The following is a 22,041-nucleotide window of genomic DNA, read 5'->3' as shown; positions in this document are numbered from 1 at the left end:
TATTATAATTTAATTTAATAAAAATGATAAATGTTATAGGTAACAGATAGCTTTTTCCGGGTATTATATTTACTTTTTAGATCTCCGAATCATCTGTAGAGGCTTAATTGTGCTAACTGGAAGGCTAGTTCACAGAATATTGCAATAGTCAACATCAATCCAGGGTGGAAAGTTTATAGCAGAAATGTTAGAGTAAATGCATTCAGTCAACATAAGAATTCAATTTTATGAAATCTTTTTAACTTTTATGGAACCTTTAAAAGTTCAAATTTGGATTCAAGACACTCTTGATACTCAGCACTCTTATGATGTGAATAATAAGGTTTAATGTAATCATATAGATCAGACATCAGTGTTGTAATAGTGTATATTGTTGAAAAATCACACACAGGCTAATTATTTGCTGAAATAAACAGGTTTATTAAGAAAGGTACTTTTACAATTCATATTATATGACTTCAGTAAATGCTCCTTTCAAGTGTTAAAGATTTATTCTTCTTTGGCCTGGGAAAGAAGGAAGAGGCAAACATTAGTCTTATTAACAAAAATGTTAATAAGATGATCTTATTAAAATGTTAATAAGATGTTAATAAGATGTACTGCAAATGTGCAAATGTGCATTTGCAGATGTGCAAATGTAATACAGGATATGTAACATCAGCAAAATGCAATTATTATAGTTCCACTACTTCTTCTAAGAGGTAGTTCATGTATTTGGATAAACAAGTTTAATAAATAATGCAAAAAAAAAAACTCATCTACTTAGTCTAACCTTTCCAGAATCACGGCTCTTAACTCTGAGCTTGTTGACCTGAGACTCAGAAATGTCAGCACGCTCCTCAGCCTCCTCAAGCTCATGCTGCACCTTCCTCAACTTGGACAGGTGACCATTGGCTTGCTCCTCCTAAAGGTTTTTTTATTTGGTTCATGTATCATGTTTCATCAAATTAGCATTCCAATATAAATAATTACAGTGTCAAAATGTTCTATTAGATTTTACATACCGCCTCTTCAGACTGCCTCTTGTAGACTTTGACCTTCAGCTGCAGTTTGTCAACCAAATCCTGGAGTCTGGCGATGTTCTTCTTGTCCTCGTCAGTCTTCAAAAAAATACACATTTACAAAATTAAGCATTGATCCTTTACTAAAAATAGGCATTGTCAGTACATACACTATTATACATACTCTTTTGTCTGAACAAACTTGTGAGGAATATGGTCATACCTGATAAGTGAGCTCTTTCACTCTCCTCTCATATTTGCGGACACCTTTAACAGCATCAGCTCCACGTCTCTGCTCAGCCTCAACTTCGGCCTCAAGCTCACGGACCTAAAGAAAAGATTATTTTTATTCAAACAAATCATAATATAACATACTTCACTTTGCCCATATCATAACTATAAAGAGGCTTACTCTGGACTCCAACTTCTGGAGTTGTTTCTTTCCTCCTTTCATGGCCAGATTCTCAGCCTCATCCAGACGGTGCTGCAGGTCCTTCACTGTGATCTCCAGATTTTTCTTCATCCTCTCAAGGTGAGAACTGGTGTCCTGCTCCTTCTTCAGCTCTTCTGCCATCATTGCAGCCTTTTGCATTAATACAGAAAGTCATTAGATCCACATTTTTTAAGTACGTAAGCGTCTTATGAAACATTTGGCAGCTACTGTTGCTCACATCAGTGATGGCCTTCTTGGCCTTCTCCTCTGCATTTCTGGCTTCCTGCACAGTGTCATCAACTTCACTTTGGACATGAACAAGGTCAGCTTCAAGCTTCTTCTTGGTGTTCAGGAGACTTGTGTTCTACAAAATGGAAAGCAACATTTTGAACAGTTTGAACATTTTGAACGATGCTCTCAATTCCCTTAATTTCAGGGAAACAATGTCTTTACCTGAGAGTGCAGCAGCCCAACACGCTCACTGATATCCACCAGCTCTTGTTCTGCCACTTTGCGGCCTCTCTCTGTCTGCTCCAGAGCAGCTCTCAGCTCCTCAATCTCAGACTGCATCAGAGTGTTTCTGCGCTCCACCATGGCCACCTGCTCCTTCATGTCTTCCTGTCCTCTCTGGGCATCATCAAGGTGCAGTTGGGCATCCTGAACATAACAATAGCTTTTGAATGAGCTTTCGATGTGGTTTCTTCTAGGCTGTACTTACCATATGTTAGATTAATTTAAAAGAAATATATGAATACATCCCAAAGTCAAAAAGAATAATTCCTGTGCATACCTTGAGTTGTCCCTGAATGTTCCTGAGCTGTTTCTGGGCCTCAGCAGCCTGGCGATTGGCGTGACTCAGCTGAATCTCCATCTCATTAAGGTCTCCCTCCATCTTCTTCTTGATTCTCAGGGCATCATTCCTGCTCCTGACTTCAGAGTCCAGAGTGCCCTGCATGGATTCAATGACTCTCTGGCTGTTCCTCTTTATCTGCTCCATCTCCTCATCCTTCTCTGCAAGCTTCCTGTCAACCTCTCCCTTGATCTGGTTTAGCTCAAGCTGGACACGAAGAATCTTGGACTCCTCATGCTCCAGTGTACCCTATGACAAATAAAACAACATTAAATATAATAATGAAAATATGCATTAATAACACAGTATGATGGTTCTAGCAAGAATTCCATATTGATCTCCAGATACTCACTTCGGCCTCCTCCAGGGCGGTCTGAATCTCTGCCTTCTCAGTCTCCACTGTCTTCTTGGCCTTTTCCAGCTCATGGATGCTCTTACCAGTCTCACCTAACTGCTCTGTCAGATCTGAAATTTCCTCTATAGAGAGAAAAACATATATTTTTTATCATAATGCACATTCATTAATCATATGTGCTTACTTTTTAATGATCACTGAGAATTAGAACATTTAAAGGGATAGTTCACCCAAAAATGAAAATGTTATCATTAATTAATTACTCACCCTCATGTCATTACAAACCCGTCAGACTTTCGTTCATCTTTGGAACACAAATGAAAATCTTTTTAATGAAATTTGAAAGCTTTCTGTCCCTCCGTAGACAGCTACACAATTGATTCTTTGACTCTTGAAAAAGGTTATAAAGAGATCATAAAACTAATCCAAATGAATTGAGCTCTCAGATTTAATAAAAAAGATCTTAATTTGTGTTCTGAAGATAAATAAAAGTCTCACGAGTTTGGAACGACATGAGGGTCAGTAATTAGTAAAAGAATTTTCATTTTGGGTGAACAATCCTTTAAGTTTTTTTCTATTTTAACAGTTTCATTCTTACGCTGCAGATTCTTGTTTTCTCTCTTGAGGGTCTCCAGCTGATCCAGGCTCTCCTCATAGGAGTTCTTCATCTTGAACAGTTCAGTGCTGAGTGAACGAGCCTCTTTCTGGGCACCTTCCAGCTCTGCCTGACCTTCCTCATATTTCTGCTTCCATTCTGCCAGGACCTTTGGTGGAGATATTTCAGGATTGAGTTTGTTTAAAAAATGTTGAACAAAGCCCATTCCAGCAATACTTTACAAAGAGAATATAATATGACTAAAACGGTTTACCTTGTCGAAGTTCTTCTGCTTCTTGTCAAGGTTAGCAGCCAAACCATTGGCTCTCTCCACATCAATCATGAGGTCCTCCACCTCACCCTGGAGTCTCTGTTTGGTCTTCTCCAGAGATGCACATTTGGAGTTCACTGCCTCAACTTGTTCCTCTGCCTCTTGCAGACGCTGAGCCAGCTTCTTCCTGTTAAGTAATAAATATTATTTTGAATTCTAATCTATAAAATAGCTGTGAGAATTGGGAATATTATACAATAATATACATACTTGGACTCTTCAAGTTCCTCAGTGCGCTGGATGGCATCAGTTTCATATTTGGTTCTCCACTGAGCAACCTCACTGTTGGCCTTTGACATTCCCCGCTGCAGCTCAGCCTTTGCCTCCTGCTCTTCCTCAAACTGCTCACGGAGCAGGTCGCAGTCATGACGGGCTGATTGCACAGCATGGGCCAGTGCGTTCTTAGCCTAAGGGACAAAGTCGCATAATATTAGCTTGTCTCTACAGTAAAGTAATTGACAAGTATGTGCATGAATTGATTATGCTGTATTACCTTAACCTCCTCTTCAATATGCCTCTTAAGTTCCTCAATTTGCTGAGTGGAAGCTTGTTTGCCTCTGGTGAGCTGAGAAACCAGAGCCTCCTTCTCCTCCAGCTGACGGCCAAACTCACCTGTATAGATTTAGATTCACTGTGTCAGACTTTTCTATGTCTCTATCAGTTTATTTCAAAACAAATAGATGTAAGATTTGATCAGTGTTACAGTCAGAAATGTACAGCTGAATAATCTTAATACACTATTATTTTTGATTAATTATTGTTGATAATTATTGACATTAATTACTTTTGATATAATATTAATATGTTCATGAGTTACCATTTTCAGTTTGAAATCTTGCACTTTGTGTACTGAGATCATTTAACTGACGAATGTTCTCGTCATTCTTGGACTTAATTTCACTAAGTTGGTCCTCAAGTGTGCGGCACATCTTCTCAAGATTGCCCTGCAAACACAAAAGTCATTAGATATTTGAAAGAACTTCAAGACTGGTTGTATGTGACCCGTGCTGGCAAAATTAGTCACAATGAGCACATTTTCAAAAATTAGTTATTGTTATTTACTTTGATTGTTATTAAAAAAACCTTCATGTATGATGATGAATGATTTGTTGGAATCAGACAAAAAAGGACTGCGCTACACCTATTTGAAGTCAATAGAGTCAGCAAAGTAAATTTTGAGAAAAATCTAGTTAAAGTTTTCTGAAGGATCCAAAACAAAATCACCTAGCAACCATACCTAAAATCCATGGTGATACCACCAAATTTGGCACACACCAAATCAAAACCAAATATCTATAGGAAAAATATACATTAAAAATTTTTCCATGATACCACAATTGTTTGATTAGACCTGTATTGAGACCTACTGTAATGCACGTATCTAATATAATGTTATATATCAGATGTTTTTCCCCAACAGTTAACCAAACGTTCACTTTAAGGCATGATAGATAACAGATAATGTTTGCAACACATCAGCATGAGTTTAAAAATCATATTTCATTGGTTCAGACTTATGCCATCGAGAATTCGCTCTGAATATTAAAACTTGTGCTGAGGGGAAGTACCAGTCATTGATAAGCGAGCAAAGAAAAATGACAATTTTTCATGGATTATTAAAACAAAGGAAAGATTTAGGAAGGTACACCTCTCAGAAAACATAAAAATAAAGATAATTTTAGATGTTTAATTACTATTTGGAGCATTTGGATCGCTAGAAGAGGGCTTAATGAACACATTTTTGTGAATGAAAATGAAATTAGACCAAAATTTACATTTGCCTGTAGCTCGTAATTAGCACATGCGTATTACGACTCATTTTGCCAGCATGGGTCACATATATTCTTTAGATTATTTCCCAACCTTTGCTTTGGCAACAGCTTCCATGTTGCTGGAAAGATCATCAATCTCCATTTTGAATTCGCTCTTCTCTTTCTCAAGCTTCTGCTTAACACGCTGCAGGTTGTCAATTTGCTCTCCCAGCTCGGCCACACTGTCTGCCTGCTTCTTGCGGAGGGCAGCAGCAGTAGCTTCATGCTGGAGGGTGGACTCTTCAAGATCACGACGCAGCTTCTGGAATTCAGCTTCACGCTTCTTATTCATCTCGATCTGAGCAGAAGTGGCTCCTCCAGCCTCCTCAAGCCTCTCACTGATCTCCTCAAGTTCCCTGGAGAGATCAGCTCTCTGCTTCTCAACCTTGGCACGAGCAGCGCGCTCAGCCTCGATCTCTTCCTCCAGTTCCTCAATGCGAGCCTATGGTGGAAAGTAGTTAATTAGATTTTTGGTGATCTGCATTTGATGTAATGATCACAATGATGTAATGTTTGAAAAAATCTGAAAAAACCTGAAGCTCCTTGATTTTCTTCTGGAGTTGAGCACCTAGAGATTGTTCATCTTCAATCTTGCTGAGCAGCTGACTTGTTTCAAAGTCTTTCCTGTTCAACAATAAGTAGTTGTAAAAAAAACATAACACAACAATAAAAGTTTTAAATGTTTTCAAAGATTTCCTGCTTTAATTACTTTTTTATTTTCTCATCAGATTGCTGCTTGTCATTCTCCAGGTCCATGATGGACTCTTGGGATAATTTCAGGTCTCCTTCAAGCTTTCTCTTGGTTCTCTCCAGGTCCATGCGGAGCTTCTTCTCTTGTTCAAGGGAACCCTCAAGCTAAAAGACAATGATAATATGTTGAAAGCAGAAAACAGTTTATTTGATGAATTAATATAATTAAATTACATAATCAACTCACGTCATCAACTTGCTGCTCAAGCTTTGTCTTGGATTTGGTCAGGGTGTTGACTTTGTCCTCCTCGGCCTGAAGATCATCCAGTGTCTGCTGATGTGACTCTTGGAGGGCTTTCTTCTCCTTCGTAAGCTTAGCAATGCTCTCATCCTGAGCTGACATTTCCTCAGTCAAGTTCTTGACCTGTATGTTTTTTTGTTCCAAATAAGCTTAAATATTACAATTCATATTATATCAATATATAAGACCGAGATTAAATCCAATCTTAAACCAACTCAATCTCTAACCTTATTCTCAGTGGCATGTTTCTCCTTCTCCACTTTAGCCAAGGTGAGCTCCAGGTCATCAATGTCTTTCTTCAGCTCAGAGCACTCATCCTCCAGTTTCCTCTTCTTGGCTGTCAGTTCAGCATTGATTTCTTCCTCATCCTCCAGTCTCTCAGTTGTCTCCTTGAGTTTAGCTTCAAGCTGGATTTTGCTTTTGATCAGACCCTCACACCTCTCCTCAGCATCTGAGAGACCCTCAGATTCCTGTTAGTAAAATAGATAGCTATTTCATTGGAAACAAGCTTGCTAATTTTTAGTGTAGCCAAAATTCAGTTAATTATAAAATATACTCACAGATGCTACTTGCAGCTGCAGATCATTTTTCTCTTGCAGCAGTGCTACCATCTTCTCTTCAAGCTCCTTCTTTTTGGCTTCAGCCTTAACCAAAGCCTCTTTGCATTTTGTAAAGTCCTCTTTCATGTTTGCCAGCTCCTTCTCAGTCTCTGCACTCTGAAGCAGAGGCTTAATCTTGTAATAAACCTTCATCCATGGCCAGTGTTTGACATTCATGAATGAACGGATGTTGTATTGGATGGTGTAAATGGACTCCCTGTGAATAGTTCATCATTAAATGGCATAATCATCATTAAGTTTGCACAGTTATCATAGATGTCATCTTTACTCATGACAATAGTCACCTCCTCTCCGTCATTTTCACATATTCCCTCCTCATCAGGTAACCACGACAGAGAGCCTGAGTCATTGTGACCAGAGCAGCCAGTTTCTCATCACGCATCTCCTCAAGAACACCCAGAAGACCAGCTTTGAAGAACACCTGAATTTATGTAAAACAGTAAATCAAAATATATTGATTTAAACTGTATAAGCTAAATGACCATGATCACTGAATCTTTGAAATTTGTAAAGCTTAATATGAACCTTTGTATTTCCAAATCTGTAGTCGTCATGGTTAATGTCGATGGATCCCAGGAGTTTCTCACTGGCCTTCTTATTATCCATAAACTGTCCCTCTGGGATAACACCGGCATTCAGCACCTTATATCTGTGGAAAATGTATCAAAATTCTTAATTTCTTTTAATTAGGAGCCTCCTAGGAAATGTTGCTTTCATGTGGTCCCATTTACCTCTGCTTAAAGTCACCATATTGGATTCTGCTGGGGAAACCCTTTGTGCAGATTCTGATGCCCTCCAGAACACCATTACACCTCAGCTGGTGGATAACCAGGAAGTTCTCCATGAGACCTATAACGAACAATTTACACCATGAACTTGGTAAATTAACTTCATCATATATATTGATAACCAAAATATCTGTACGTTTTTTGTTAAATACTTTACCTGGAGTCTTGGACTCATTAGGAATCAGGCAACGCACAAAGTGAGGGTGAGTGGCCCTTAAGTTGGTCATGAGTTTGCCCAAGTTCTCCTGTGGAGAATAGAAAAAGGTTGGCATGCTTTGTATTTCTTTATTTTTTCTTAAATATAGCAATATTGCTGTGATGTCATCTCTATACATACCCTGAACTGGGAGGACACAGTCTGCATGGAGCCACCCTTCTTCTTGCCTCCCTTTTTAGTATTATCTATTGAGATAAAAATACAAAGTAACATGTATAAATGCAAAAACAAGAAAGAAAGTTAAAAACTGAATTTTTCTTTACCCTCAACAACAGGTGGGTAGAGAGTAGCCAGCAGTTTGACAGAAGACTTCTGGTACAGCAGCAGAACAGAATCATTCAGTGGATCCTTGTTCTTGTCCAACCAGCCAGTGATATTGTAGTCCACAGTTCCAGCGTAGTGAACCAAGGAGAAGTGGGCTTCAGCCTTGCCTTTGGCAGGCTTTGGTTTCTCGAAAGCTTTGTTCTTGCCAAGATGCTGATCATATAGCTTGTTCTTGAAGGAAGTGTCTGAAGCTTTGGGGAACATGCACTCCTCTTCAAGGATGGAGAAGATACCCATGGGCTGTTTATAAAAGAATGTTGTTTATTATCAAAAATGAGAGATTTTGAGAATAGGATCAATAGAAATTAATAAATTCATAAACCATTGATAACCTTCTCAATGAGCTCAATGCAAGAAGCCAAGTCCATGCCGAAGTCAATGAACTCCCAAACAATGCCCTCCTTCTTGTACTCCTCTTGCTCCAGCACAAACATGGTGTGGTTGAAAAACTGTTGCAGTTTCTCATTGGTGAAGTTGATGCACAGCTGCTCCATGCTGTTGTACTGGAGGACAAAACATGAGAGAAACATTTGCTACCTTCTGAATATCATTTATTTTGACATAAAAAGAGATAACATAATCATTCTTACATCAAAGATCTCAAAGCCAGCAATATCCAGCACGCCAATGTAGAAATTTCTTTGTTGTTTTGTGTCCAACATCTGGTTGATACGAATGACCATCCACAAGAACATCCTTTCATAGATAGATTTGGCCAAGGCGCTAACAGAGTTGTACACCTGTAAGTAGAATAGAGTGGATATTTTATTCTGCTTCTGCAATAATTAGCCTGAATTTTAGGTTAAACACATGGCATGCTGGAAATGTTACTATACCTGTGGCACAGTCTGGCCTTTGGTCACATACTCATTTCCGACCTTGACTCTCGGGTAGCACAAACCCTTCAGCATTTCAGCAGAGTTCAAACCCAGAAGGTAGGCGATTTTGTCAGCTTCTGTTAAACATATTTTAAAATAAATGATCTTTGCTCTATAAGCAAAGATAGTCTTTTGTGTAAAATTATAATAAATCAGGCACTAGGTACTTTCCCTTTTATTTTTAGATTTATTGATATGCACACAACTTCTAGTTTATATTTACACTAAACATTTTATACACAGTTTCTGTGGTTTATCAGCAAAGTCGATGCAATGATCTCTCAATTCAAAGCACTGCATGTTATGACACACATTAGTACAATGTAGTCTCACCCTCTGTGCCATCAGGCTCAGCCTGCTCCTCACGCTGCTTCTGCTTGAACTTCATGTTGCCATGATGAAGCACAGCTCCAGTGAACTTGTAGATGCTCATCTTTTCATCACCACTAAAGCCAAGAATGTCAATAGCATCCTGTAAATCACAGAGAAGAATACAATATATGATTTGCCATATTTAAATAAAATATGTCAATATTCAAATAGCAATGACTCACATCAGTAGCATCCAGCTCAACTTTATCATCAATGCTGGCCACTGTGATCTGACCCTGACTGCACATGGGGAAGTCATAGGGGTTGGTGGTGAGGAGCGACATTTCTGTAAAATACACAGCATTTATGACAGAGCATCTTACAATATTATCTGAAACATTGAATGAATTAAATATGTGCACCTACCAATAATCTCAGGCTTATGGTTGGTCATCATCTGGAAGAAGATGTGGTAGCCTCTCTCATCTGGAAGCTGGAATGACACTCTAGACTTCTCCAGCAGATCTGTTGAGAGAATGTACTTGAGTCACAATCATCTGAAGAGTGACAGATAAAGACAAATGTTCAGGATGGATCAATGAAATCATGTCCACGTACATGTCTCAATGTCAGCACTAGCCAGTTTTCCAGTTGTGCCGAAATGAATTCTGATGAATTTACCCTGTTTAAATCATAATAGCATAATACATAAATAATAATTATTATAATATCTTTATAGAAAACTCTGTACAGTAAAATTTAACACAACTGACCATATGTACTGTAAATAAAGAGTGGTTAACTTACAAAACGAGATGAGTTGTCATTTCTCACAGTCTTGGCATTACCATAAGACTCAAGCAGAGGGTTAGCAGCAATGATCTGGTCCTCAAGAGAGCCCTATGATGTTTGAAGGGTTTTCAGTTATTTTCAATTGTTTTTCTTTTTCATGACTAAACACAATTTATAGGCATTTCACAAATTCACATATCGCACAAATCATCATCTTTTAAAATAATATATATGACATAGTTTTGTATCTCGTACCTTTATTTTACTGGCCTCTTTCTTGACACCTGACACTGCAACTGTGGCAAAGTACTGGATGACACGTTTCGTGTTCACAGTCTTTCCAGCACCAGATTCTCCACTGGTTTATAAGAGATTAGAAGACAGAAGATTGAAAGACATGTAGACTTTTCAAAGTATATTCAATCTTTGTTCAATCTTAAATTCTATTTTGTAAATATCTCCATAAATTTTCCATCTATGTTATACTTTAAATTTTTGTCATGGTCTGAAATTAAATTAAAATACTTACGTGATTAGGACAGACTGGTTTTCTCTATCTGTTGATTGAAATTTATTAAATATCCAGTAAATATTTATTATATTAACAGCGACATCTAATTCATCTCAATGAATTCTATAGAATTCAATTCCATAATGTCTTACCAGTCTGCATGAACTGATAGGCGTTGTCAGAGACAGAGAAGATGTGGGGTGGGGCCTCCATACGCTTTTTGCCTCTGTAGGCAGACACCACTTCTGAATCATACACTGGGAGCCACTTGTAGGGGTTCACAGTTGCGCAGAAGAGTCCAGAGTAGGTCTGAAATAAGCAGAGACATGGTCAGATTCCAACAACACAGAAAAAATAAACTTAAATGCTTTTTATGTCGTTTCAGAACTTACGTAGATCATCCACGCAGCATAACGCTCTTTGAGGTTATACAGCACAGAGGCTTCATTGAGATGGGTCATCATGGCCATGTCCTCAATCTTGTCATACTTGGGAGGATTCATTGGGTAGACATCTTCTTCCTTGGCAACTCTCTCCTATAAATTTGATAAATTAGATATTAGTTATAAAAGAAAACAATGTAATAAGTAATTTAATGAGCATCTACATGAAATGGACATTCAAATTTACCTCCTTAGTATCAAGCAAAACAACTGTGACTTTGCCACCGTCTTTGCTCTTGATTGTTCCCTTGAGGTACAACTCTTTGACATCAGCCACATAGCAGGCAGACTTGGCATCAAATGGTTTGGCCTGAGCCTCCATTCTCTCCCTCTCAGGCTTACGAAGGTAAATGGCAGCTTTGCCATAAATGGCCATCTCCGCGTCCGTACTCATGGTGGCGGCTTACTAAAGAGAGAAAATATCAACTTATCCATTACAAAATTCGTAAATATTCAACAAGGGCAAGACACATAAAATATATAACACATAAATTGTGTTATGAAAGAGGCATATTCCTAAGTTTAGGCTTACACATGAATACAGACACATAAAACAATACTAGATACATTCAAATAGCAAGCAAGAAGCAGGTAAGGGGCCCATTAATGGCAAAAATGTCGATTGAATATGTCTTTCTGGTGATGAAATTGAAATGCTGGTGTCAGGGGACGGCAGATGTAGTACAATATGAATTGTGGAATATATGAAGTTTCAGGACAATACAGAGATTTTCACTGCCGACTATGAGTCTTACTCGGACTCGGACTCTCAGCCCGAGTGCATCCTCCTACTACGAGTATGAATGAAACGGACATTGCATTGCATGTGTGTACTCACTTAGCTTTAGAGAGCTAAAGAGAGGTTTTTCTCCTCTGTAGATAAGTGTACTTGAGTTTTTTCTCTCTCAATGAATGCATAAGATTTCCTGACAAATATTAAGACATTTCTATGACAGATTTTTTTATTATATTAATTCAATATTTTATGATAAAACTTAAGACATTTCTAATAATTTATATAATTACGCATATGTCATCATGGATTATAATAGCAACACTGCATCCCAATTTTGAATTTAATCAGACCAACAGTTCTGTAGTTAGAGACAATTTCATGTTTTGCTCTATTATAGCATTATCAATTGGCCCTTTCCCGCTTCTTTTTCTGTTTCCACAAACTGAGTCAGACATGTGTCGAATGTCCTCTATATTTGGGCCAAAGTTGTATAACTTTCCCACAAGGGGTTTTATGGGCTCTCAGACTCAAAAGTGGAAGAAGAAAAATAGAATTCAATAAAAAACAAATACAATAGGTGCCTATGTTTGGCACCTAAATAAAGGGTCAATGGGACCCATTCCATAAATTCATCTTACGGATACATTTTAAACATATTTCTTTGTAAATAAATTACATAAGTTTTTAAAAACAGCATGCTTCTCCAGTTTTCGTCTATAATACAGACTATAACAACTGTTTTCATCTACCCTAATCCACACACTGAATCTTAAACTCACTTGCCTTTTGTCCTTGAGACCAGATGAAATGTTCCCTTGGATTAAAAAAAATCAATTAATTAAAATGTATTGATATAAATAAAAACACAATTACTTTGAGTACAGACACATAAGTGATGATGTTAAATTCCTTTCAGTCACAGTCAGCTTAGGCTCTTACCACTTGATGGAACTTCTGAGGTCTCTGCATCTCTTCTGGTCTACCCTCTTGGCTTTTATAGAAGTTGATCATGCACACTAAGCAGAATCTATACATGGGCAACCTCATATGCCCCCCATCCCCCATCCCCCATCCCCCATAAGAAATAAGAAATAAGAATCTAACCATAAGGCTTTACACAGGATCCCTACCCAGTGGCAAGCAAAACGTGGAGACACAGGTGTCAGTCAAATAATACAAAAGTTTTATTATAATAGCATACAAACCATAAAAGTTTAGATTAGACAAAACCTCACACATCAACTTTAATACAGACTTACATAAATCAAGTCACTCAGATGTCATGGAGCTGCGGCCAAATTACAGGGAAAATGCTCCAATAATAAGGGATCTCCAAATCTGCACAGCACACTCACATACCAATTAAAGAACCCCAGTGCACGCCACAGACCACAGCACACAATGAAGAAACACCAACACCATCTACAGAGGAATGGTCACCCTGGTCAATAAGGCCTGCAGCTCCTATACGAAAAAATAACTCAACACACACACACACACACACACACACACACACACACACACACACACACACACACACACACACACACACACACACACACACACACACACACACACACACACACACACACACACACACACACACACACAAGTTAATACAATATATTGTACTAATTACACAACACACTTTAACTCAAAGTGAACTACAACATGAATAAAACTAAACCCAAAAAGTCTACAAAACAAAATGTTTTACAATATTATCAAACAAAATAAATCAATTCAAACGAAAACAATAAACTCAAGACTCAAATTGAGACAGAGAAAGAAAAGCTAAATCAAATTAACTAAATTCAAATGATAACCCAATTTCACATTAATAGGAAAACACAATTACAATACACAATAATCAACAGAATCAATACACAAGATTTACAAAACCATGATCAAACAAAAATAATTAAAAATAACTGATACACAAAATACAAACTGATTTGAATGAAATGAATGGGGAGAAATGAATGGGGAGTCCAAAACAAATTTAACAAGACTAAATACAATACAAAATAAAGACACTCAAAGCTTTTTTAGAGACAAAACTGAAATTATAAAATCATCTCAGTTACGTATGTAACCCTCGTTCCCTGAAGGAGGGAACGGAGACGTAGTCGATGTGTCGACTGATTGGGATCACGCTTGGAGAGCCTGTCATCTTCCAGTACTATTAAAACGAGCCAATGTAATTGGCATGCGTGAAATGCATTACACACTCTGCTCCCGAGGCGCGGGTATAAATACGGAAGTGGATGCACGCACTAGTTGTTTTTCGCTGAGGAGCTGAGCGTAACTCAGGGTCAGCGGTGGTCCAGCAATAGTGGCGACGGGACTACGTCTCCGTTCACTCCTTCAGGGAACGAGGGTTACATACGTAACCGAGACGTTCCCTTTCAGTCGCTCACGTTCGACGTAGTCGACGTGTCGACTGATTGGGATCCCAATTAAAACGCCATCTAGTGCTGCCACCTTCCAGTGCCTAGACAAAAGCCTCCAGATTCCCCCGCAATTAAGGTGGGGAAGGGACAGGGCTTAGGCCAGGGAAGTCACTGCTGTTCCTACAGGACCACTGGGAAAGCGTTCCCTGAACATGGAAGGAAGGGACGCTGCGGAAGCCACATCCTGCCCGAAGGGAGGTAACATGTGGAGAAAACACATATGAACTGGGCGGATGACCGGGCAGTACAACATATGGAATGTCACTGGGGTGGCTCCAGCTTAAGACAGGGGAGACTCAACCGAACAGTGACGGCAGAGCAGGCTCTGCCAAGGGAAGACACGGGCTCACCGCAGGGAGCCGTACCGTGGAAGAATACACATATGGGATCACCGTAGGGATCACAGCATATGGACCCAGCCTAACACAGGTTCCACCAGTGCATATGAGTGATAGGCCTGGCTTCGGACATTCCGCCATGTCCGTTGCCGAAGGGTATGGAGGGACTCGACAGGGTTCGGCTAAAAAGGGGAACTCAACTGGAGCAAGAATTGCGCACGTATCCAGTCCATAGGAGGGGAATGGCGCAGCAAGCCGACACAACGAACCGGGCTTACAGTGAAACTGGCTTCATGTGAAGGGAGCCCACGGGAAGCAGCGGTTCGACTAAGGTGTCGCCCAGCCCTCAACTCTAGAATATCTGTCAGCAAAGCACTCTGTGTCAACGTCTAAGCGGGAGCACACACTCATTTAAGAGGAGCTCACCACATAAGTGGACATGTGCATCTCGGGAAATTCAGCAAGATGAAGGTAGCCACTTTCAGTGGGCCAACCTCGCTTGGAAACAGCCTTCCCTCTCTGCTGATTTCCTTAACAGATAAGAGCTGGTCTGAGGTCCTAAGGCTTGCGTTCTGTGTACGTAAAACCGCAATGAAGCGGACGGACAGAGAAAGCCAGGGCTGGGTCTGCCTCCTCCAGGCTGCGCTTGCAGGCTCACCACCTGGTCCCAGTTTAAGGGAGAGGTAGGAACCTTGGGCACATATCAAGGCCGGGGTCTCAGCTCATGAGAGATAGCCGGCCTGAATTCCAGGCACAAGTCGTTGACTGTAAGCGAGCAAGTCCCTACCCTCTAGTAGAGACCATGCGGGCAGGAGAACAGTTTAAAAACAGAATTTTTAACTCACTGCCTGCAGTGGCTCAGGGGCGGTCTATGTATTATCACCAGAGATAGGCCCAAGAGGATAAAGAGGGCCACAGGGATGACCCTTGCTCCCTCAGGAACCTGACGATCAGGACGTGCTTCCCATACTTCTGCATATGATGTTTGTATCATATTGAGGGTGAAAGAACAGCCTACTCCAAACCAACTTGCAGGAAAGAGAGCACTGAAATGACCGAACGCTCTCAGGATCTCCTCACGGAGAGAAGACTCAATCAACGAATAGGTTCCACTTCTAAGTAGCGAAGCACAATGCCTTATCTTAAGGGGGTGCTTGCAGAAGTGATGGTCACTACCACATATCCTTGTGATAGCGACCTGAACCTCCCCGCCCAGTCAGCTGAGAGCCAGTGTCTATCCAAGGGATGTCCACTCAGACAGAAACACATCTGGCAGAGGGACGAGTCCAGAGGGGTAACAGATGTAACGTGTGTGGCCCCGAAGTGGTCCCTGCCCAGCTGGACCGCAAGAGGATTGGAGTCTCCACTCTCCCTGGCCATAGCTGTCGTGAGGCTCCTTGGCGACACGATTGAGAAGGCCGGAGGAATTTTATAGTGGAATGAAGCGACCTCAGAAGCTTCTGACTCCAAGGAGGAGGTGACGGGCGAGTTGTGACATGCGAGGGAAGCTTAGCGCAACGGTCGCGATGTTGTCTTTTCAGACCAGTACCAGCTCGCTGAGCAGCGGTGGCTCAAAGCGAGGTGAACTGCCAACTCGACGTAACGAATACCAATGCAGTCGGAGGTCGCCCTGGCCTCCGTTAAAGCATGCCCTTTGTTCATGGCCCCTCAGTCGGTGTTAGTGGACCTGAAGGTCTGAACACGGGCTGAGAGTTTGGGGGCAGGCCGGGTTGATCTTTTATCACACAGGGCGTGCCGCTCTGCCACGGTCACCTCGGGACTCGATCATAAAACTAGTGCTGAAGCGTGTGGAGGAATCCAAGCGTATGGAGGAATCCAAGCGTTCCTTCATGTGGAGGAATCCAGGGGGCTGCATCTGCCATATGCCCCAGGAGCCTCTGAATTTTTTTTCAGTGGGACCCTTTCTCACTTCTAGCACTAGCCTAACACACTTTTCTTGAAGAGATGTGTTGGACCGAGTCCTTCTCCTGAACTGAAAAAGAGATACTCAGCCCGTGGGCGAGATTACTCTCTCCCAGTTGACCTGAAGACCCAACTGGCTATGGAGCACTCGAAGGGTAGGACTTGTACTGATACTTCATACCCTCGCCGCCAGAACACTGAATGGTCTGTGGAGCGGAAGGATAGAGATCTGAAGTACTGTCCTTCAGGTCGAACGCTGCAGGCCAACCTTGGGGACGGAGCATTTGAAAAAGCATTTCTGTGTAGTAATTGAACGGAGGCTTTCGAAAAAGGGCCCGTTTCAATTGACACAGGTCCAAGATGGCCATAACCCACCACATATCTAGGGTACAATGAAGTACGGGTTTATAGAAACCGGTCTTCATATCAGCTGGAGGAGAGGCTACCTCGGCTACCACACACCGTGCCAGGGGCCAGGGAACCACAGACGTACCCGAAGTGGGGCAGCGAGGTGGAGGACAGGGATCTGGCTTGGAAGGCCCGGGGACGGCCCGAAGCAGGGTCTGAGTGTGGTGTACGACACTTACCTGTCTCCATGAGATGGCCAGGGATGCGTGAGAAGGCGGATGACCGGGTCCTCGAACCGCACCCAGCTGCCGTGCTGGCGAACAAGAGGGGGCTGAGGGGTGCAAGGCTTACAGGGTCGCACACCGCCAGACTCGCCCTCTTGGGACCCAGGAACAGAGGAATTTGCTCTTTCTTTGGAGTGTGGGTACCGCTTGCTTCGCTTCTTTTGGGAGCAGTGGAGGAACAGACACACACACAAACAAAGACTCCACCCGGCCCTCACCCGGGGGGAGGGAGTGGATCGGTGACCAACTCCCAGAGCATCCTCCTCCATCCCTGAGCGGCCCGCTTCGGAATGCTTTTGCTGTGGCTTGCCACCTGGCTTGGCAGCCCCTGGAGCGGGCTGGGCATCCCTACTGCGGCCGCCTTCATGCTGAGGCCTGGCTGGAGGCTGCGGAGGCCCAGTGGGAGCAGCGGCAGGGGAACGCCCTCGGCGACGAGCAGGTGGAGGAACTGCCACCGGCAGCGGGGTGGAGGCAGCAGCGGGCCGCCGGGGCAGGATGTGCCGGATGGCCTCCATCTGCGCTTGGGCAGCAGAGAACTGTTGGACGTAGTTCTCCGCCGTGTCGCCGACCAGCCCAACCTGGGAAATTGGGGAGACCAGGAACTGAACCTTGTCCGCATCCGCCATATCAACCAGGCTGAGCCAACGATGGCGCTCATGGACCACTAACCGCCACGACACTCGTGCCCGGAGGGCGAGGTTGGATGCAGTGCGATGCTCACCTATGAGCACACGGTCTGGGCTACCCTTGCCCACAGGCTTTGCCCACAGGCTTTGTAAGCTCTGCCCGTCGGAACAGACGAGAACTCACAGGTCATAGGGGGGAGATGAGGATCCCCCCAAAAGGCAGCGGCCGCCGGACACAGGTGCACCTGTGTCGCGACAGACCGCTCCACTGGAGGGATAACCTTGCAACCCTTCACCGCTCCTCCATCAAAGGTAGTGAGGGGGAAAAGCTATCCAGGCAGTTTCTGGCAGAGAAAGGTGCCATCCACAACCTGGTAAGCTCTCCATGCACTTCGGGAAAGAAAGGCACTGGGGCGGCGAGCTGAGAACCAGTGCGGCCCGCCCCGAGATACCACTCCTCCAACCGAGACTGAACGGGACATGGTGGAGGGTTCCACTCGAACCTGGCAGCCTCGGCGGCCCGTTTCAGCATAGCTGACATTTCTGGATCTGGCTCGGGCAATGTTAAACTCCCAGAGGGAGAAAACACAGCCGAGTCGTCATCTCCAGAGGCCAGCTCACCCTCTGATGCTGCTATCGACATCTTATCCTCTGGGGGAACCCCAATTGAAACGGCTGATCGGTCCATTACAGAGGGACTAGCACGTTCAACAGGAATTCCATCGGCTGCAGTGTGATGGAGGAGTGAGGAGCCCACAGGGAATGGTTACCGGGCGAGACCTCCATCACTATCCTCCGTTCACCCATCCCACACGGCACCCGGGGGTGGGGCATGATAATGGGGACTCGCACTTTGCGGACGAAGGCGAGTCTCGATCTCAACACCGCGACAGTCATATTCCCGCAATGGGAACATGTACCGCCCACAAAAGCTGCTTCAGCGTGCTGTAAGCCCAAACACGTGATGCAACAATTGTGACTGTCAGAGAGGAAAAGGGAACGACCACATCCAGAAACGCACAGGTGGAATGACATCTTTTTCTTTAAAAAAAAAAAGAAGAAGATGCAAACGCACCCGTGTTGCTCTTTCAGGAAATAGGACCCATCACCAGTGCCGGAGCACACAGGGGAATGACCGCGGCATTTAAGCAGTGAAGCACTCACTTTTCCCCCCTCTAACCAGCCGTCAACACACACAAACCTTTAGAAATTTGTTGCTGTTAAAACAGTAGTTGAGGGCTCAAAGCTCGCGATCACCGCTGCACTCGAGCTGTAGAAACCACCAGCACCGGGAGAGTTTTCCAGAAGAACAACGACACACTCGCTCGTTGTAAACAACAGCACTCTTCAGAGACATCAAACGATCGGCTCCGAAGCGAAAGACAACTAGTGCGTGCATCCACTTCCGTATTTATACCCGCGCCGCGGGGGCGGAGTGTGTAATGCATTTTACGCACGCCAATTACATTGGCTCGTTTTAATAGTACTCGAAGATGACAGGCTCTCTAAGCGTGATCCCAATCAGTCGACACGTCGACTACGTCGAACGTGAGTGACTGAAAGGGAACTGATTATTTTTTCCCCAAAATGCAATAAATCCATGACACTTTTGTTTTCAAAATACAATTAATCCATTGAATCAATATAAAAGTTATTTTTCATATTGAAACTGTTGAAATACACAAAGTAAGTTGATCCACATACGACAGCCTCTGAACTTGGTCAATACTAATCTTATATGCAAGCACTGGACTAAAATACATCCAATCAGCCATCGCTCCTGAAATGAATTCGGGTAGCGACGGGTCATCTTGTTAATGCTAAATTAATTACAACAACAATTGAAAATTTCATCATGAACAACAATATTACATTAGACCACAGAAATTCCTAAATGAAACGAAAAGTGCATTCATCTTTGCCATGTTACATTCATTTAGTTGACTATTGCTATACGTAAGGAATAATTGACGACAGGCCATTGAATTATTAGAAAAATAATGCACACCCGAGGTGGTAATGCGGTCACGACGCGAAGCGGAGTGGCTGTTACACCTCGGGTGTGCATTATTTTTCTAATAATTCAACGGCCTGAAGTCAATTATTCCGCTTATACTACAGTTACCACAACTCAAAACAATGTTCAGATGATGCATTTCAAGACTTTTGTCAAGTTTTTGTCATTAAAACGCTCTTGTGTAGGACTAATTTCTTACGCATCTAATCCCATGCCTCCGTTGCTAATTCCAAAACGTCATTTTAGAGTTAGTAACGGAGGTTTGAGCCACTGATAGCAGACTAATGATGGGGACACACTTACGACTTGCTGAAACATTCGAAGACTGACTGTTTCCATCGACTGTAGCAGGTCTTAAACACAGACTGTGAATAGGCTACAGACTGAACGCGCTGAACACGCGTTTGGGGATGATCAGTCATAAGTATCAAATTACATTCATAACTGGCCTTAGTCAGTGTGTCCCGGCTTTATGCAGTTATTAATGCCGTTATTAGAGAGAGGGAGAGAGAGAGAGAGAGAGAGAGAGATGTTGCAATAATGAGACAGAAAAGCATGTGCGTCAATATTATTATTTATTTATTAATTAAATTTGTTTTAATTAATTCGTTCATTCTTGTTTTCTATAATTGACAGTAGATAACCCAATAAATGAAACACACAAAGCCCTTTTAACAAGTAGGCCTATCAATAATTATTTATTTGTTATATTATCTGGAATAATTACGAAAACCCAGCAGGACTATCAATTTATTTATATAGCCTATTCAATTTAATTTTCTATTTAGCCTATAGATGGGACTACATACTTTATTTATTAAAATTAAACTGTATGTGTCCGTTGATTGTGAAGTTAGACATCGAAAATTGCAGATCAAGCGCATGGGGCTGGATGTTTTTTCTTGTTATGAATTGTATCCTATTTTCCGTTATTACAGTTAACTACGCGCAGTGATATGGAACTGTAATGCGGTCAAACCTGCCTGGAACTACTTTAGCCGTGCGTTTCCCTGAAAATAATTGCACACCTTAGAACGTTCTCAACCAATCAGAATCAAGCATTCAACAGCCCTGTAGTATAAGATGTATTAACAAAAACATTAATGGCATTAATAAAAACACGTAGCCTACTTTTTCATATTAAAGGAGAACTCCGGCGCAAAATGAACCTTTGGTCCTATTACGCATTGTTACCTAGTCAACCGTTCCCTGAGATTTGTTTTCATGATTATCGAATGTAAATAGTTTTATCTCTAAAAACAGTTTAGCCTATAAAGCTAGTATAACGGTAGTACATTGGGCATAGATCAATGACAAATAAAAATCGCTTGTTAATACCACTAACAAGGCTCAAAATAGCCCCACACTAACACGGTAGCATAATGAGGGTCCCTACCTTCAAACCGAAGCATTGAGAACGTTGTCAGTGTCCAGACAGTTTAATAAGAAGATATTTTTTACATACAGTCAACTTCGCGTATACAGACAGGAGCCATCTTTGAAAAAGAGTCTCTACCAGTTGATCTACGAACGCCGATCCAAGTGCGCTGGTGAGATGTGAACGAGCTATAAGTTGTGATAAGGTGAGTGCGAACAGCAGGCTTGGATCGGCGTTCGTAGATCGACTGGTAGAGACTCTTTTTCAAAGATGGCTCCTGTCTGTATACGCGAAGTTGACTGTATGTAAAAAATATCTTCTTATTAAACTGTCTGGACACTGACAAAGTTCTCAATGCTTCGGTTTGAAGGTAGGGACCCTCATTATGCTACCGTGTTAGTGTGGGGCTATTTTGAGCCTTGTTAGTGGTATTAACAAGCGATTTTTATTTTTCATTGATCTATGCCCAATATACTACCGTTATACTAGCTTTATAGGCTAAACTGTTTTTAGAGATAAAACTATTTACATTCGATAATCATGAAAACAAATCTCAGATAACGGTTGACTAGGTAACAATGTGTAATTAGACCAAAGGTTCATTTTGCGCCGGAGTTCTCCTTTAAGAACACAAAGAAAAAAGATTCACATATTATAGTATCAATTTTATATCACTTGTTGGAGGC

The 22,041-nt window shown here is 41.9% G+C and overlaps 1 protein-coding gene across 1 annotated transcript; it reads right to left on the bottom strand.

The window, feature by feature from the left end:
- Window positions 1–301: 301 nt before the first annotated feature.
- LOC130101609 (myosin heavy chain, fast skeletal muscle-like) lies at window positions 302–11,658 on the bottom strand. Its single transcript, XM_056267424.1, has 39 exons — window positions 11,440–11,658; window positions 11,202–11,345; window positions 10,962–11,118; window positions 10,828–10,855; window positions 10,554–10,656; window positions 10,314–10,406; window positions 10,125–10,188; window positions 9,933–10,031; window positions 9,749–9,852; window positions 9,528–9,666; window positions 9,153–9,271; window positions 8,907–9,056; window positions 8,649–8,819; window positions 8,256–8,556; window positions 8,113–8,177; window positions 7,933–8,020; window positions 7,719–7,836; window positions 7,513–7,636; window positions 7,272–7,408; window positions 6,928–7,183; window positions 6,595–6,837; window positions 6,314–6,490; window positions 6,086–6,231; window positions 5,910–6,000; window positions 5,429–5,818; window positions 4,383–4,509; window positions 4,059–4,177; window positions 3,776–3,972; window positions 3,509–3,692; window positions 3,238–3,403; window positions 2,637–2,761; window positions 2,225–2,533; window positions 1,888–2,091; window positions 1,673–1,798; window positions 1,414–1,584; window positions 1,225–1,329; window positions 1,005–1,100; window positions 773–904; window positions 302–504 (listed from the first exon to the last, which is right to left on the bottom strand). The coding sequence occupies exons 1-39, from the start codon at window positions 11,644–11,646 to the stop codon at window positions 490–492; spliced, it is 5,790 nt and encodes a 1,929-aa protein (XP_056123399.1). The 5' UTR covers window positions 11,647–11,658; the 3' UTR covers window positions 302–489.
- Window positions 11,659–22,041: the final 10,383 nt, after the last annotated feature.

Source organism: Rhinichthys klamathensis, unplaced genomic scaffold (genome assembly GCF_029890125.1).
Source record: "Rhinichthys klamathensis goyatoka isolate OS25496 unplaced genomic scaffold, OSU_Roscu_1.1 h1tg000259l_1, whole genome shotgun sequence".
Classification (NCBI taxonomy): Eukaryota; Metazoa; Chordata; class Actinopteri; order Cypriniformes; family Leuciscidae; genus Rhinichthys; species Rhinichthys klamathensis.
The sequence above is the reverse complement of the archived record's forward strand: the minus strand, read 5'-3'. Positions and strand labels throughout refer to the sequence as shown.